This window comes from Zonotrichia leucophrys, chromosome 12 (assembly GCF_028769735.1).
Source record: "Zonotrichia leucophrys gambelii isolate GWCS_2022_RI chromosome 12, RI_Zleu_2.0, whole genome shotgun sequence".
Lineage (NCBI taxonomy): Eukaryota > Metazoa > Chordata > Aves > Passeriformes > Passerellidae > Zonotrichia > Zonotrichia leucophrys.
Window position 1 is genome coordinate 61,677 of NC_088182.1, and position 19,481 is coordinate 81,157.

Sequence of the window (19,481 nt, forward strand, 5' to 3'; positions counted from 1 at the left end):
TAATGCTTCCGTTTACTTACCATTAGCACTACTGTAAACTGCTACATAGTGCATAACAAGTACAAATGGGGCATTATAAAGTCATCCAGATAGTGAAGCTTATAAAACTGCTATGAGCCTCTGATTGTGGCAGTAGCGCTCTTGTCTGAGTACAATCAAGCTACAATACACCAGAACAAAATCAAGCTGCAATACACTCTGAAGTACAACACACACATAGTGAAATGCACGAGGAGATGAAATTTATCCATGTTAGCATGGCAAGTTAGTGGCACACACAGCGATGGAGCTTCTGCTTCCATGTTTTCATGAGTTGCCCTGCTTTGAAATGCAGTACAAAAGAGTACTCCAGAGAAGTGACTTGCACAATGCTTCTGATTTAGAAAATTGTTCTATGATCTACTTGTGCAGCTCTTAGGCCAAACAACTCCATCGTAGCCCTATGGAGGCAGTTTTGCCTCCAGCCCCACCATTTTTTTGAGCTGGATCTGTTTAGTTCAGTTTTTTAAGGATACCAGTCTGGTTCTGATAAAGGTTGTACAAACAGCTGGGTCAGCACAACTGAGAACTGGCACTATGTTTAAAGGGGAATGACTGGCACTGTCACCAAAGTGCCATCAATCTTTATGATTAATATGTCACAGGCAAAATTCAGGGACTTCAGTGTCACGTGGTCTGTCCAGAACAAGTCTGAAAGTGTCTCTATGCATTGCCTGTCTTGGGTTATTTAATTGCTGTTTGTTTAACCAGGAAATTAGCTCTGAGATACAAAACAGTGTTTGTAGACAGATTTCTGCAAACAGGGGATTGAGTGGGTGCAGGTCCCTCAACTATTCACTCTCTGAAACAAAGTCCAAGTGATTATTATAAGACTGCAAATCTACCAGCATTTTAAAATCTTTACTCCCTGCAGCCAGTCATGTGCCTAGTCCTGTGGTATAGCTGTCTCCCAGCTCCCTCTTCAGTAGCTGCCCTCTGGGCCTTGCTCCAAGCCTTTGCTTAGCAGATGGAGGCCATGGCAGCCATGTAGGGACCCTTGACTTTCTGCTTCGCTGAGTCTCTTACCAGCATACTTGGTCTGGCAAGCAAAGTCACTAAGACTTGATACTGCACTCATTTCCTCTGAGTCCACTTTTAGTCACTGAGGGCTGCATTTCTTTGCAACTACTAGACCACTGTTTTTGCTCTTTACTTCATCACTGCTGAAAAAGTCAAACTTTTTCCAGTACATTCCTTTCAGTACGTATTTCTGTGCTTTAGCCATCTCTTACCATAAGGATGAATCGTGAATTAGGAGCAAAATACTATTAGCCACTTGCACCTCAGAGCCATACAGTTTGCTTCTTTCACAGTTATCTGTTTCTTCCAAGATGCCAACCAGTTAAATAGATGCCTCTGAGATTTCAAACAATGTTGTCTGGTGAAGTACTGAACTAATTCTGGAGATATTTATTGCCATTTAGTTTAGACACTTTTTTTAGTACGCAATAAAGCCCTTTATCCTGTTTGCTTCCACAGATCTCTCTGACAGCAGTCAGAACAGTTTGGAATATGACCATTTTGATAAAGAACTCCCCTTTCCAGGAGGTATATCCTCAACAGCTGTGAAGCTAGCCTGTTCAAAGTTAAGCACTTTCTGCTTCTTTGACAAATTTTGGACCTGTAAAAATCCACAGAAAATTTCACTCCTCCTTCAATAACAAGACATTTTTCAAACTTGCCATCTGTATTAGCAGCTATTACTTTGTACTATATTACTAGTATTTGAATTGAGGAAAATGGCCTGTCTTCGAAAGTCCAGGATACCAGACACTGAACAACAAAGAATAAAGTCTGGTCACTATTTCTACTATAGAAATATGTCAGTTTAAAGTGCTCTCTAACACTGCTTTACTTTGTAGAATGAGAAATCTCTTAATTGCTTCTGACTTCTTCTGTTGACAGAAAGAAGGCCAGTCCAGAGCTTACCTCATTGCCCAGGAACTAATGTCTTCAGAAAAAGTGTGAGTTTGTTTTTATAATCTACCTGTTGCGCTTCTAAAATTAAAGGTATGTAGACCACCCTTCCATATTCATTTGATGGCAGTTAATAAAAGTTTGTCTCTCTCCCCAGATATGTGGAAATGCTCCAGTTGTTACGTATGGTAAGTAAATAATTTTAATCACTGAAACCTAGATACTCTTTTATTTAGCTGCAATTTAAAAGACATAAAAGCACTGAAGGGATTTAAGTGAATTTGAGGAGGAATGGCTTACTGTGAACCATTCTAATCTATTGTCATCTAGAGGGAAAAGCCATGGCCAACAGTTGGGGTTTCTTGAGGCTGAGACTGGTGTAAGGTGCATAACAACCCTAGTGCAGAGAAGGAGATGGTGATAAACAGGAGTGGACACTCTCCCTTCACAGTGAGACAGATGAGATTAGAGCTATGAAGCATGGGGATTTGGTTTCAATGGACTCACTCTGCTTGCATTTAAGCTTCTTGTTTTCTAATAATGCAGTATTGGTAATAGCCGGTGTGCTCTGGGTAGCCACACTGTGTCACAGTGTTTTGGTTTAAGACAATTTAAGAGGCAGATACTCTAAAATTAGTTACCTCTCCATTGATTTAACAAATCCCTTTCCACCAATAAGGAGAAAGGAACAGGAGTAGATATAAATGAAAAAATAGCATTCTATAAAAAAGAAACAGCAACAGGCAAAAAATAACAGTAATCCTCACTAGTTACAAAGTTGTTGAGCTCTCACGGACTACCGGAAACAAACATTAACTCCAAAGGGCAGAGTAACCCCTCTCCCAAGACGACGCCCCCTGCAGCCCAGAGCGTGTCAGAGACAAAGGGAAAATGTCAGACAAACCCCTAAGACGGCGCCTTCCGCAACTGCATGTGGGGAGACAAAGGTGGCAGCAGCCCTCCGCGCCTCATCTCTCCAGCAGCAACAGCTCCATTGACAAAGGTGGCCGGCACCCTCGGGCATCTGGAATTTGGGAACTGAAGAATTTGGTGAATCTGCAGTGCCAGCCTCTCTGCATGTCCCTAGGCTGGCGGCAGCCAACCAGCATCAGCACTGCGTCCTCCAAGCCACTGGTGCTGATGCTGTGCTGCTCTCTCGCGTGCCTGTTCTGATGGGGGCTAGGGAGAAAACGGACTCTCAAGCACAGAAAGAGCAGTGGCTCAACCCCAACCAGTGCCGGCCTTGCGCTGCAGGCAGATGTTGCAAAATTCACTCTGAAAGCTTTTCATTTTGAAATGCAGCCTCTCAGGTTGCTACCCTGAAGCAACTCTCTTCTAAGGCCAAAGGGAAACAAAAACAAGCCAAAGCCTCTACCTGCACTGCCTCAGCTATCTTGCCCTGCAAGAACAAAAGGGAAAAGAGCAGAGCCAAGAGGCAAAAGAGCTCTGCTTGGGCAATGTGAACATGAAAAAGACGGGCACCTTCTGGTTCTGCTTCTGGTTGGCCATGGAGTCTTAATGAGACAGTAACAACTTTGGTCTCAGGTATAGAATACCAAAACATTTTGGGTTAGCCAAGACACACAGCTAATCACCATGGTGAAAATACAGATTCTGGTGTCAGAAACATGTGAGAGAACACCCAGAAATAATCAATTTTAGTCCCTGATAGAGAATTCTTGCATGGCATAAACTGACTGGAATACTGGAATACTCTGTGTCCCTTTAACAGATCTTCCTCTGCTTCCCTAAAGACTGGTACAGAGCTTAGATGGCCTTGCTGTCAGTATCTTTCTTGGCTGTTAGTTGAAAGGTAGTAAGGAATAATAGCCACTACACAAAGCATACTGCTGCTATTTCCACTGCTGCTTGGAAAGAAATTTCCTGAGAAGGGAAAAAGTAACCCCACGTTGTCCTTGGAGGACGTCTCAAGCACTAGCAGTGGAACAGGAACTGTGATGGGGACAAAAGTAATAAGGTTGGAACTCAAAGGATACTAAGTGTGACAATGTCACTGAATTGGGAGGAGCTGTCGATTCCCTCAAGGGCAGAAAGCCTTGCAGACAGGCCTTGACAAGTTAGATAGGTGGGTCATCATCAGGCACATGAAGTTTGACAAGGACACATGCCAGATTCTGTGCCTGGGACAGGGCAACCCTGGCTGATAGACTAGGGAACAAGAGGCTGGAGAGCAGCGCTGTGGAAAGCACACAGACAGTAGAGTGAGAGTATTTAGTGGAGGTGTCTAGGAGAGGTCTCTCATTTGCATTACATCCTGGTATTTTCCATACACCTCTACGAGATAAAAGTGACTTACCAATGCCAGAAAACTTTTCAATAAATATATCTGAACTTGAAATGCCTTTCAGTGCCTTTACACACAGTATAAATGGCTGCACACCCTCATGGCTGCTATAGCACCATGTCAGTGTCCAGCTGCCTTGCCTATGCTATGAGGCAGGAAAAAAATACTTCAGGACTATTCCCCATCCCTTCCCTTTTCTGCTTCCTCTGGTAAATCCCTGTGTAGTGAAATTTGTTTCCCTGCCTGCCCAATTCACTGGATTAAAGGGATCTTACGAATATTTAGCATGTTCTCATTTTTCCCTAGTTATGAAAGAAATTAAGGAAAAGAGAAAGAGAAAAAAAAAAGAGAAATTAATATGTCAAATGAAAGTGAGAAATGGACCAAAGCAAACCCTTGAATGAATGCACTGGTGGGCAAAGTTAAGCCACTTATTGGTTGTGAAATGTCAGAATTACTATAACCATGCACTGTGACATTCCCTATCCCAATTCCCTGGGTTAGAAAGTTTAACAAAACCTCATCAATTTGAGAACTGGAAGGACCCATCAGACAGATGTGCAGTCACCAACCGTATGAAGTTTAAGAAGGGCAAAATCACAATTTTGATTAATTATTTCCTTATATAGTGGAAAATTTCATATGTGTCTTGACCCATACACTCCTTTCAGGATTACAGGAGGCATTTTTCAACAGAGCCAACAAGCGAGTTTCTCAGATAAGATGTAATTCTTTTTATGAGTTGGCTTTCTAACTAGTGAGGATGTATGAATGGAACCTGTGTCAGAGAATGAGGGAGAAGAGAGAAACGGGCAGCCTGTTTTCACACTTGTCTGCTAGTTCAGGCAGTCTTTGGTTTAGAAGAAGTCAAAAATCTTTATGGGAAAAGGCTCAGAGGGTATGTTTCTGAGTTTCATTGATTGTCTGTCACCCTGGCGTATCCCGTCTCTACTGGTATAAGCTGAACTCTCTATGATACCTACCTACTGCAGTGGCATTCAGAAATAATCTGCAGGTTTCTCCAAACGTTTGCAAACACGTTCAATCTAGAAAACACTGTCACTTTTTCTGTCCCAACTAATGTTGAATCTTTGTATTCACCTGCTGCCCAGTGTATTGTTCAGAATATTTAGAGAAACTATTACCAATATTACAACATGCAAATCCCTTAGAATGTAGGGGTAATATTGGTTATTACCTAACCAAGCAATATTTTCAATACTGCCGTAACACTAAAAGTTACAATAATTCTAATTATTATTCCTTTTTCCGTATTTGAATAGTTTTAAGAATAATCACATCAGCAAAAAATCATGCTTTCCTGTGCACTTGCTATTGACACAAGTTCCACTGGCAGATTTCAGAAGCAACCAAGAGTGCCCACAGGCACCAAACTGATCTCAAGGTACAACACAACATTCATGGCCAGTTAGGACCTTCCTTGACAACATTCCTCAACCCAGGCATGCATTTCTGTTTCCCATCACCAACTATCTCAAGAAAACATTTTCTAGAAACCTAGCATCATGTCTGAAGTTTCATCTTCTCATGTAAATCCACATCTTGGTAAGAAAGGCAAAGAACTAAACCACACCCTAGCTACTTTCAGAAAGGAAAAAAAAGGCTTTTCTTAAGCCTGCAGCAAGAGCAATTTCCCATCTCATTTTCAGACTTGGCTAGTGCTGCTGTTCATTCAGCATAACAGATTCTGTTTGGCCTTTCAGTGGAGACTTTAATAAACTGATTGATTGCCAAAATGATGACATTTCCATACACCCACTCCGCTATTGAACTGAAAGACTGGAAACATTGTGTTAGCTCACAAACTTGGTATCCGTTGGTGTGGAAGTAGTGATAATAATTTAAAAGGTTAGCTGTTACTTGCCCTACTCAAAGGTAATGCAGTTCTCTGGAGCAGTAAGTTCAGGACCCATTCTGGTCTGAGCAGATGGAACTGGCAGGGCCTTCTAGTCCAAGTTAATGACCTCTTGGTACTCACAGTTTTTCCAAAGTCGATTAGTCTTTGAATCTCCTTCAGGATCACTTAATCTTCAAGCTTTATCATTCTGTCTCCTATTCTGCTTCCCCAGCAGTGCAGGCTGCACTTGACATTTTTTTCTTACTACTTGCTCCTGAACAAAATGCTGCAGACGGCTTTCTCAGTCTAAAATTTCACACATCACCAAGATGGTTTATTTGCTTCCCCTCAGCTGGTCTGTTTCAAATGGCTTTACAAGATGTACACAAATGAAACTTGGGGTGACTTAAATTGCTTCAGGATCCCAGTCTGTATGGGACCAAGCATTTCCTTGATAGTGTACCATGATCACATTTATTTTGCCTTTCATTTTTAATAGTGGACCATGTTCATGTTTATTTTGCCTTTGGCTTTTGTACATAAAATCTCTGTGAGTGCAGAAACCCCTTTGAAGTGATTACTTCCCTCCAAGATATTTACTGAATGAAGGACAGCTCTGCACGGAAAAGACATCAGTCCCAACATCTCCTTTGAAAAAGAAAATTGACCCTGTTTCCTGGTTTGTATTTTCCTCAAACAATTGACCACAATTGTTAGAAACAAAGAGAGCCAGATTTATGCTTCCTAAGCCTTTGGAGATATTACTATGAATATGATAAAGATCGATATGTGCTGGTTCTCCAGCCTTCAGAGCAGTTTGGAATTCAACCCTACACTGGACATCTCAGTGTTCATGACTGCAAAATAGATCTTTGGACATAAAAAAGAACAAAATAATCGTAGTGCTCAAGCCTCTAACTTAAGAGTTAAACCTCATTGATTGAACTCTATTTTCAGAATTCTTATATGTGGCACATTCTCAAAACCAAAAATTAACTGCCTAATTTAGGAACCACTGCTAGGTGTTAGAAAAAACAAAATTCCATCTATCTCATTATCCCATTCCATCTTTCTAATTATTTACACTTTTAGTGAATGATTTGCTGAGCCTTTTTTACGACTGAATTTCTTGGATGATGTTCAAACTTCTGCTGAACCAATCAAGTCATTACTTTCCTAATAAAATGTTTTAGTGAATGCAATGTGCTGCCTAAGCAAAGAGCTAGCTTGCTGTTAGGCCCTCTGAAGCTCTTATAACAGCCTAAGGACACGCTGTTACAAAAGAATAGCCCGTCCTCACTTACACCAGGCTGATTTTTGTTCTCATATATTTATTCATTTTTGTGTTCATCAGCAGTGGGAAAATAACTATGTATTGGCCGGGGTGCTTCCACAGTGGAAATGCTGAGCCAAAATAGCTTTCAGATAACCTGTGTATCTCTTAAAAGGAGAAGGAAGCCACACCAGCACATCTGGATCAGGACAACTCCCTGGTAAAAAGCTGCACTGATACAATATCCTCAGTGCATACTGTACAGTCTGCTGGTTCTAAAATTCATTTGCTGAATTCATTGTGTTTTGGATGAATATGTCTATTTGGCTGCATGTGAATGTGTGCTGAGGTCAGGGTTCCTGACCTAGATTGTACCCTGTATGGCAGGATAAGGGACTAATTGTGGCTGCTGAGATAGCATTTTCTGCTGTTCATCTGGCATTGTTTCTGCTGAGTCTAGTAGTGAGAAATGTGAGATCGCTGCTCCATACAGATCAGGGGTCATTCAGTCTGCTATAGATGATGTGCCACTCTTTAATTCAGGAGTGCCACTTTCATCATTAGGAGAGGGGCTGCTAACTGTGGTGCAGATACCTCCAAGAATCTCCATGAGTCAGACTCGGTTCATAGGGTACTGTACAGCACCTCATGTCTGTACTTGGCTTTAATATGGAGGCTGTCTTTTCCCCCTTTGAACTCTTCACCCTCCCCTCAGGTATAATGCATAGATGTCCAAAGGAGCTTTGGATTCTGCAATATGCAGAATCTATTAAATCCACCTTCATTCTAGTAGTGAGAGTGATTGTAAAATCCTGCCCCATTTTATGCAATTAGTGTAGACTTTATTTACATAATTTGGGCTGCAACAAGATTTTCTGTTGTCCTCCCTAGCTGCCTTACAAAGTGTCAAATATGATGACTTCCTATTAGTATCGGTCCATTAAAACACCAGCTTGACTATGGAAGCAATTGCAATTCTAGATATACATGTAAAGTTATTTTGTATGCATGTATATTGATGTATGTGTGTATTGCGCTGAAAAGCATAAAGGTCTGGATGCCAGGTGGGTGTTGTGGTGTGAAGAAGGTAAAAATACGCTGTGTGTAGACATGATTTCTGTAGCTGAAGTGCCGGTATCCCCATATGAAGGCAAAGGCAGAAAAATAGCTGCAGTTTTCCACTAATGCATCTGCTCTGTACACTTGCTCCTTTTTTTTTTTTTTCCCCCAGTGTTATTCCCTAATGGAAACTCACACATCTATTTTACAAATTGTAGAAATATCCCAGGGGAATTTATTCACCCATCAGACCATTCCCTTTTCTTTAATACAGTCTAGAGATATATGCAGAAAAGCTGATTCAGCCATTACAGCTGTAGGGGTCAGACCTCTACTTCATGTGGATTTACATAGTTTTTCTCTGGCAAGAACAGCAGATGATTAATGTCTTCAAAGCATTGCATTGCATCCTTTTGAGTTAAGATTTCTTTACCTTGTTAACAACAATGTGAAGCTAATTCAAAATTCGGGAAGCAGTTCAGTTCTGCTTTGTAAGAACCTTTGTTCCTCCCAATAAGATGATGTAATAAAGAGCAAGTCAACTTTGTTTTCAAAACCTGGAATCAAGGTCACCCATAATCCTTAGACTGCAGGCATTCAGAGTCTTTCTAATTCAACCACAATCTAGCAATCTGTTCCTTCTAGTACAATGTTCACTTTTTGTTCACAGAAATGCTATTTGTTTCAGATATTTCTCTTGGCCTATTAAAGAGTGGCTTTGCTCTATAATCATCATTTTCTACTGGAACGTCACAGTTTCTAGCTCAAATGCAGGCCTGATGCTAGAAACACAATGCTGTGAGCCAGTGAGAAGGAACCTCAATCCCCACCTGCAGAGGAACTTCTGGTCAGACCATAGGACTAGAAATTACTATTGGCAAAGACAATATTAATGGTGGTGTACTCCCTTCTCCATTCTGTTCTCCTGCAATTGTGGTCAATATGCAAGGACTAGGATTTTCATTATGACTAGATTAGAATTGTCTATGCTAGTGCTTTAGAAGATGAAAAATAAGAAACCCAAGTAAATCTAGCAACTGATCAGCATTTCTTGGACAATTCTAAAAGGTCTTCTTTCAAATAGTGCTGTCTGTTTAGCACAAATAGTGCTACACCTGTAAGTCAAAATCCCAACTTTCCCTTCTATAGTGTACTCAGCTTTCTAATATTCATAGTTGCTTTCAATACACTGCAGATGGCAGAATCATTAGCTTTTTACAGTAAAGGTAGAAAATAACTTCGGTCCTATCATTTTCTGACTACCTCTATTAGACTGATTGTAGTAGACCCCAGTTCCCAGGGATTCATCCATCTCTATTGGATGAACTGATCTAATTTGGCCTGTTCTGTTATATACAGAAAAAAAGAAACAGACATTCTGAATCCAGAATGAATTACTGCACTCCAAGTTTTTTTGAAGTAGAAGTCGAAGAAAAGAAGTCACCCAGCATAGCATATATGTATGTATGCATACATGTACAGAGAGGCAATTTTTTTCTCCAGGGTAACTTACTTGCCTGATAAGTCATAAATCTGACAAGAGATTTTCCTTCCTTTCACTAGGATCCTGCAAGGTTAAATGTTCTCATTTCACTCATTTTGCTAATAAAGGCTAACATATATACAGGATTGCACAGTTGAAATTTGCAGGTGGACTCACACATTCACCCCTATTGTTGGAGAGAAATGATACACAAACTCACTGTTTCTGCATCTGTTCACAGAATCCTGGAAGCTAAACCCAGAATTAGCTCTTGTCCAATTAACTACACCTCTTGCCCTTTTATTAGAATATCACATTTCATATAGATGTTGAATCCTGTACAGAACTTTCTTGATAAATGCTCTACCAAAAACCTCTGGTTGCTGGCATTGCTGACTTCTTTGTAAGAGTATCTAGAAATAACTACTGCTACAAAAGTATCAAGGTTGCTGATCCTAGGTAAATTGGGCTACTTTTCTGTAGCCTACAGCCACATACTTTTTTTTTTTCCCAAATCTTCACACACCCTAACTGTTTCCTGTTGGTGTCAGCCAGCACTCCCAGCATCAGTAAAGTGTCTCATACCCCAGCATCCTGCGGGGAGGCTCATCACCTCAAAGAGGGTGTCAGATTCTTTTCCAAGAGCCAATCATATGTCAGTTAGGCAGGGCTCCACATAAACCAGAAGATACTGTTGAAACCCTGCATTCCTCCTGGTCTCATACTCTCATGACAAACTCCAGACTACAGTCCCCATTTACAGCAGAGAACAGAATTCTCCAGAGGCATTTCTGGAGGGAAAAGACATAACTTGTGTGTATTAGTGATGTTCACAAACAAAAGGAAAAAAAAACAAGCCAACAACCTTTGTGGCTGTGGGGTTTGATCCTCTTTGTTTCACTTCATTATTTGTAGGGTTTATATCAGGAATGTTAAGGATATGGCCATTTGATGGCTATAAAGGGCTTACTTATGGATCCCCAAAATGTAATTAAAAGGTTTATGTTTCAGAAATGTATTTTCATAGCTGGCTTGCTAACCTTCTGTGTCACCTAGGCAGGCACATGACTTGCATGTCCATGCACATGCAAGTACAGGCCTAAGACTGTGTGAGATCTGTAGGCTCATCCAACCTTGGAGGAGATTGAGCTTTGTAGCTATCACACCAGAGCCCTGAACCAAACAATTTCTGTTCATGAAGCTGTTTTAAGAAAGTTTTGATCCATCAGGGAATTATATAGACTCAGTGTTTACTACCTCCTGTACTTAGACATTGGGCTTTTGTGAGAGACTTGGAGGCTTCAGGTGCCATGACTGATTACAGTTAGTGAGACTGGAAAAGCACTTTGCATTTGATTAATGGCCTCACAGACACTCAGCATTTTCAACAGTGACATAATTATTTATAATGGATGTTTATAGTGATTACTGTTATGCTGCAAGGGTTTTTGTTAATCATTAGAAGGCTGGCTATCCAGGCGACTGGAATTTAATTATTCGTCTGAGAATTCATTATAATCAAGGGGACAGACAATTAATAACTAATTAAATCTAGTGAGATGCTGTGGGAAAGGAGTGTTAATCCTGTTGCTTGTTGTGGTGGAAAGTGGACAGATACAGAGCTGTTTGATGTTAATTTGGAAAAGATGACATCTTTGTAATGTAATAGATTACTTAAGCACATCACTAGTGAACTACAAGCTATTCACTTGTCTAGGCACAATAAGCTGAGAGAACCCTTTAGATTCTTTCCCTTTCCCTGATCTGGATTAATTATGATGACTGAGGATTTTGAAAGGTTGCAGATTCCTTTGAGTTAGTAAAAACATCCAGAAGAGAGATTGATTGGTTTAGTTGCTTGAAAAACTTTTGAATTGTACACTGGCTGAAACAAGAACTTAGATAGGCTAGCTCACATCAGAAAAAATTGGAAATTTAATACCACAACATTGGGATTATTTATGGTACTGAGGCAGGACATGTTGCAGAAATTAGACCCAGATAATTAGGAAATATAGTAATATTTTTTCAGAAATCTTTATGATATTTTTTTATCCAGGATATAGTTAATCAAAAAGAAAACTGTCATCATGATCTTTTTTTTACCTAGTTCTAGTGGCTTTTCAGAAAACAAACGTTTCAGCTGTTACAGTTGCTAAAAAACCCCAACATTGTCTATGTGTGACTCTTGGCTATTATCAATTAGATAATCCAGTCATCCCAGTTCACAGAGAGCCAGTGTGGACATTGCAGTTGACAGTAACAACAGAAAAACCAGGAATTAATCTGAGGAAACTAAAACCTGGTATTGCCTGGAATCAGTTCCTATCCATGAGAGGAGTTTTGAAGGTCTTTGACTAGACTCTTTCCTATTGTGTAAGAGCAGAACCTTTCAGCAGGATCACAGTCATACAAACCACATCTCACCATGCCGAAATCAGTACAGCAACCTTGATTTAATCAGTCCAAAGTGGACAATCCAACGTAAAATATAGATTCACAGTGAAGCATACTCTGATGTATTGCTCATACCTGGACATTCGCAAGTTTTGTGCAAGTCTGTTATTTTTAGACTCCTCCTTAATAACTCTATCTACTTTTTAAAAAATTAACTAGACAGAAGCTAGCGTCATGAGAAATGCCATGATGAATCCCAGTATAGCCCAGGGAAGTTCATAAGATTGTCCCTAAAAGTCCAGGGAACAAAAATTCATTTCTTGGCAACTCAAAGCTGGGAAAGTATTTTGCTATGCGCTCTGAAATAGGTGCCCTATTATGTACTAGAGTGGGCTATATTTTAATATAGAGGAAATTGCCCCTATGCCTACATAATTTATAAACCACTTCATGATGAAAACCATTTCTTAGATGAGGAAGAAAGGACTCAGGTTTCATAGGGAAAATTATTTGTTCCATACTTTTAAATTTAAGTTCAGAAGTATAGCTAGTGCAATTTCTAGCACAAGGCATGGAGTTGTTAATGTTTTTCATGTCAAGATGTTAGATCCAATGAGGTAAAAATCTCACCCTTCATTTTTAAAAATTATGTTTCGGGTTAAGAAACACTGTAAAAATGAGGCAAACCAGACCCAGGAAAGCAGGGGGGAAAGGAAATAAAAAGATACCAAAGCGTTGTATACATAAGGGTCATATGGCTTGATCTGGTGAAACATTCCATTTTAGGTTGATAGCATTGTGGAATTCAGCTGAAACAGTGCATGAACTAATGGATAAAAGAAAACATGTTCTATGATCTCCTTGCCATACTGAACACTATTGCTGTTGATAGCATAGCTTTTAATTCTTAGAAAGCATAGTTTAGGAGTCAAGAAATTGTAATAATAATTTCAGAAAGGATATTTTAAGTCTGTTTGCCTCATTTCAATGCTGCTGTTCACAGGATTTCTATGAAGGTATCTTGAAAGTGCTCGGAGATGATGATGAAAATGAACAAGAGGAAGTTAAACTCAAGCAAGGTTTAAGTGAACTCCCTGAAATTTATGAATTACACCAAGACATCCTGGAAGAACTGGAAGAGCGAGTCCTTAAATGGCAAGTACAGAATGGCATAGTTTGATGGCCTTAACATATCTTCCCCATAGCAGGTGGGTGAATTCATCGGTGTTCCCTTCACCATCCCAGCAGAAATGAAAAGAATACAATCTGAACCACTTTGGCAGATTTTGCATACAGACAGAAAGGAAGTAAATGTAGAAGCAGTCAGGCTAAGAAATCAAATACTGAAATATGTGTGTAGTGAACAGACGATGATTTTGAAATGGCCCTGTCAGTCAGTGTAAGAACAGCCAGCTTCATATGCATTATCTCCTGCCACTTCTCAGTCATCACCAAATGTCTTCATATCTATGGCCTGAAGGTCACAGGCTCATGCTGTGGAAAGCAGGAACAACTTACATCAGAACTGATCGTAAGGATCATCTGCTTACAGAAATCTACATAGCAGCTGTGTAGGTCTCAGTTAGGGACAGCCCCTTGCTCCCATCACCAAGGCAGGGATCTGCTACCCTAGGCTTACAAGCCTAATGGACTCTGACAGCCTGTTAATGGGACTCCATCAAACATCCTTACAGGGAAAAGTCTTTCCATGAGAGAATAAGACCATGAATAGGACGGACAATGCTGCAAAATTCATTCAGCTGAGGAGGCCCCTGACTTAAGCCAGGCTGCCAGGTTCTATTGAATGAAACCGCACACCTCCAACTTGCCAAACTCCAGGAGGCATTGGTCACTGAGAATGGATGATCCTATTTCTGTACAGCTACTGAGCAATTAAGGAAATCAGTTAAAAACTAGTAGAATTCTTCAGTAACAATCCTAAATGTAGGGCGCAAGTCTCCTTGCAGCCCTACTCTTCCCAATCAAAGCACACAAGAAGGAAAGGAGAGGCTAAAGGGAACTGTGTTTTGGTTTGTGCCCACCAAGGGACTGTTGAGAGAAAGACTTAAAAAGTGTCACCGATGATTTATGATTTATACACTTAGAACACAAACAGACACAGTGTTTCTGGGATCTCAAATGTCTTGGGTACTAGAAAAGCCACAACCCTACTCTGCTGCCAGTTCCCTAAGACAAAAAGAACGCAACCATAAATACCCTGAGAGTTCTGTCCAGAACTACTCTGTGGCACTGGGGATAAAAGAGGACTGTATTGCAAATGCTGTCAGCACAACAGATATATATACGTTATATGCCTGCACTCAAATAGGTTCCCAGGTGATTACCACACCTGAAGCTTCCAGTAAGCCCTTCCCTGTGCTTGCACTGCTCAAGACACTCTGTTGTTCTGGAACTCACGTTCCTCTTTTAAGTACGATTCCTTCCTCTTTTGTGAACTCAGGCTTTGTTCTCCTCTCTCCTTATATATGCTTTATAAATATTTCAACACTGTGCACCTGAATACTGAGACAGATGACAGTGAGGCAGTGCTGAGAAACAGACAGTGAAGGAGAGCTGAAGATCTAATATTACAACAAATGCTATATTCTCCCCCACAAATAGTACTCAAGGCACTGCAGCAATTGGAAGGTCTATTTACAGGAGCAGGAGCCGTGTCCTGAAATGAGCCTCACAGTGATGCTATGGCAGAGGCACAGCCAAAGGACCAGCCCCCATGGTGCCCATGCTACAGCATGTGGTGTTGTCAATCTGTCCTGAAGGACTCCTCCTTTCCTGCTGTTCAGCCTAGGCTTTAAGTGCACAGTGTATAGAGCCACTGTGCATCTAATACAATAAGCAAGAGGTATGGCTCTACTTCTTTACTTTTATTTATTTATTTGCTCCTTCTTTTCTTTCTGTGAACTTAGGGATGAACACCAGAAAGTTGCTGATGTTTTTCTCTCCAGAAAATCAAGGCTGCATCACCACTCAGCATACATTATGCAGTTTGACAGGAATTTGGCTTTGCTAGATGAAATGTGCCTTAAATATTCCCAACTGGCTACCATGATTCAGGAGTTTGAGGTGAGGCTCACGTGTTTTTTCACATGCACTAAATGCATGGCTTTGCCATGGGGATTACTCGAGGATTTATTTTTTTCGGTAACTCCACCAGTGTTCACACATAGGGTAGAATGGAAGAATAGTCTTTTTTCACAGACCTGGTGCTAAAACTGAAATGAGAAGTTCACTTGTGTGTGATGTGTTTGTTTCTGTCTCTGTTGCCACACACTCCTGTATGTGCATACAGAATTTGTGTTGGTGAGTCTTTAAAATGTAGCACTTATATACTACAGTCTTTAAAAGCATAAAGACCCAGACACAGATCCATGAGTACATATTTTGCTGAAACATATTGGAGTGGTTTCTCAGTCACTTATTAACTTATCAAGCTCTTTGAGGATGCGTTAGAGTTAATAACTAGGATTAAAACTAAGATGACAATGTGCTGCTGAGCTCGCATTCCGCCTGATGTCTGTGTTTCTTCCCTTCCACTGAGGACAGCAAAGCTCCAGTGACAGCCCTTACAGTGTGAAACACCAGCTTCTGAAAGTGGTACACCGTGTCTTCCAGTATCGTGTGATGCTCACAGGTCAGTAAAATTACTCTGAAAAGAACCCAGTAGAAACACTGCCCTGATGTTCTGTGCCTCCACTGCGCTACATATTGATGCCATAACAGCTAAAATAGGGCCAAAGCAGTGTGGGATTTCCTGGGAACTTCAATGTGCTTAGTTCAGGATTCAGGAAGTGTCAGGCAGCCTGGGGAGATGCAGGCACTTCTACAGGACAGCCATGTTGAAAAGTCACAAAAAAAGCATAGTCAGATGATTTTAGCCATTACTTCTTGGCTTTTTCCTTCTGTGAATAAGGAGAGGAAGAGTTCAGCCTCTCTACCAACAAAGAGGTTTAATTTCTTATTATGTTGAGGGTAGTTATCAGAGACACTAGAAGACAGGTGACTTTGGCAAGGATACTCTGCACTTAATCCTCTATGAAAGTGGCAAGCACCATCTTCTTATCAACAAAACATTTGTACCCAGTACTGCATCATAAGTCCTATGCAGTGTACCGAAAGCTAGTGACAGTCAAAAAAACAGTCCAATTTTGCTGCATTATAGGAGGAAGAGACACAAATTTGCATTAACAGTACAGCTTTAACTTACAGATTTTACATTTACAGTTATACCTTCCCTTTACATTCAGAGCCATATGTATAACTGCTACCTGAGTCTCTCCAAGGGGGGTTATGTTCCTTCTCTGCAAGCCACCCCAAATCTACCAAGTCTGAGCCTGTGAGAAGAGTAGGCTTTCTGAAGCAGAATGTGGCCACTTAAAAGAATTGCGAAGTTTAGAACTGGCTAGGGAAGGAAATGGTGAAATGTAACAATGAAACTCAGTGTTGTCACGTAATTTAGTCAGAACACAAAAGAACAAGCTTCCATAGACATAAAGACAGAGAAATATTTTGGAAGTATGCATATTTGTGGGTGGACAAGGATGCAAGATTGGTTTTAGTTACCCATGGGACAGTAAAAAGGAAGCCATAAACCCTGTCCATACAGCCAATGAAGGACACAGTGTACTAGAAGGGGCTTCTATAAAAGCAGCAGAACAAAGCGACCATATGAAAACTTTAAAATAGCCCTTCTATTATCTGTTTTCCCATTTCTGTGGTCCACAAGATAAATTGCAAACATGCAGCATGATATTTTGTGAGAAAGCTGAAGGACTTCAGTGAAACTCCAGTGACTGGATTCTATTTATGCTTGAAACAACTTGACTGACACCCATGTACTGACACTAACTGGGAAAATGAAAGCTTTTGTGTGTACTGAGATGAAGTCTACTGGATTAAGATACTACAGAAAATAGGTTTACTGCTTTAGTCCTTCACTTCAAGAAACCAAGCCCCTCTTTGACTGCTAGGACAGAAGGAGTCTGGAGCAGTGCAGTCCTTCAGATTCTCAGGTGCACTTGTGTGATAACTGGTTGATTCTACCAGATAAGGAGGGGTATTTTATGAGGGTATTGGTTACCACTTATGGCACCACAACTGAAAGGATTTGTCCACTCAGTCCACAGCTGAGAACAGAGCTTGCAGTGGTGAAAAGGAACACTAAATATTGACTGATGACATCACACAACCCCTTCTGCCTGCCTGAGTACAGGCAGATGCTTTCCAGAATGCAGGTAAAAGCCAGGTGAAGTTCAAGATGCCAGGGAAGACACAGCACTAGAAAGAGAAATGTGTAGGGATAAGACATTCAAGGGAACAGACATCCATGCCCAGCACCATTCTCAGCACAGAAGTCTAGTTCTTCAGTGCAGAATTTAGGAATCTGGACTAATCAGCAAGATAAGAAGGAAGTATTTCTAGGCTAGAGTCTTTAAAATGTAGCACGTCCATACTACAGTCTTTAAAAGCATAAAGACCCAGACAGAATAAGGAGGTGGTCCAAGAAAAGTAGTCCGAAATAACACTGGTTAAAAGTTTGTATATAATGCAAATATAATTGCTGTCACACTGAGCACTATTGTATCTATCTTACAGAACCTATTTTCAGATTATGATTGAGTTTGGTAGTAATTAGTTAAACCCTGCTTGTACAGAACTAGTGTCTCCTTCCTGTGCCCATAAAAAGCATACGATTCATTTAGTCTAACTGCAAGTATAGCCAACAGCATTCATTCAGATGGGAAATCAAAATTAATTTAAAAATGAGTTATTTGTAAAGTGGTGCTACTCAGCAATTCTCTTGAGAAACATTTTTAACAGTTTATTTGTACCTGCCAGGTTATGTGAGCCCAAATCTGTATCAATGCTCTTTGCATTGATTCTCTAAGTAAAATGCCATCAAAGATGAATTTTGCTTCAGACAGAGGCTGGGTATACACTTAATGATTTGGGAATAAAGTGCTGTGGGGCACTTTATTGTGGATGCCCAATTCCTGGAAGCATTCAAAGCCCAGGTTGGATGGGGCTTGGGGTAACCTGGTCTGCTGGAAGGTGTTCCTGCCCAAGGCAGAGGGATTAGAACAAGATGATACTTAATGTCCCTTCCAGCCCCAACCAGTGTCTGATTTTGTGATTAGGATTTAATGTTTTTGCTAACAACACCACAAATTATGTTGATCTGAATTCTGATTGTTGTATGTCTGTGTTTATTTGATCATTTACTACAGATTACTTGAATAATCTTTGTCCTGATTCTACAGAGTATGAAGCCACACAAGGTAAAATGAGATTGGTAGAAGAAAACTTCTGTTTTGCTAATATTGCTTCCAAAGAGGTGGAATATTTCTATACTGGTAGTATATATAAGATGATTATTTTCAAGATTTTGTGCTAATAGGTTAGATGTAAAATCTGTAAGAATGGATTACTAATTTAGACAAATTATTTAGGACAAGAATGGTATCATTTTATTTTTAATTGAAACATATGGGCTTCCTGTAGTTTTGGCATGATGGAATTTACGGAAGAAGAAAACATCTATACAGGCATAGTGCAGACGCTGTAGTTTTGCCCCGGTCACCGAGGAAATCTTAGTCCTCTTTGACTTTGTAAATGTTTGGCCTGGTCATTGTAAAATCCATTTGAATGGTTCCCCCTGCCTGACTGTGTACCATTAGCTATGGTATGCCTGCTATACTCTGTGAACTTGGGACAAACCAAGGAGATTTGAATTGCATATGTGTGTTCTGGATTCCTTAACGCTACATAAAGTTGAAAGATATTGCATAAAAAGCAGTTCTGCAAAATCAGGAACAAATCTACTGCTAACACCATCCTTTCCAACACATGAGATAGATAAAGCAGAAGTCTCTTACTCCCACTAAAATCATAGCAAGGTTTAGTTGTGATGTCTGTAGGAGTATTTTCCAGACTGGAGTAAGCAGCAGTAACATTGTATTAATTAAATCTATTCAGCCCTCTTACACTGATTATAAATTCAAACCAACTCATAGCAATAAAGTCAGTGGTTGACTGAAAGTCAGTTTATTCTGCCCAAGAGCAGAGACTCATGCAAGATTTAGGGCCCTAGTCACTGACGGTAGCACAACAGCTATACCAGTAATTTAAACAC

At 40.3% G+C, this 19,481-nt stretch overlaps 1 protein-coding gene across 1 annotated transcript in view; it reads left to right on the plus strand.

The window, feature by feature from the left end:
- The window catches only part of FGD5 (FYVE, RhoGEF and PH domain containing 5), a 75,413-nt gene that overhangs the window by 27,471 nt on the left and 28,461 nt on the right, over window positions 1-19,481 (plus strand). Inside the window, exons 4-9 of the mRNA XM_064724025.1 lie at window positions 1,945-2,003; window positions 2,114-2,144; window positions 13,335-13,486; window positions 15,259-15,415; window positions 15,896-15,983; window positions 18,577-18,627. Coding sequence (XP_064580095.1) covers window positions 1,945-2,003; window positions 2,114-2,144; window positions 13,335-13,486; window positions 15,259-15,415; window positions 15,896-15,983; window positions 18,577-18,627 — 538 coding nt within the window. The remainder of the gene's footprint in view (window positions 1-1,944; window positions 2,004-2,113; window positions 2,145-13,334; window positions 13,487-15,258; window positions 15,416-15,895; window positions 15,984-18,576; window positions 18,628-19,481) is intronic.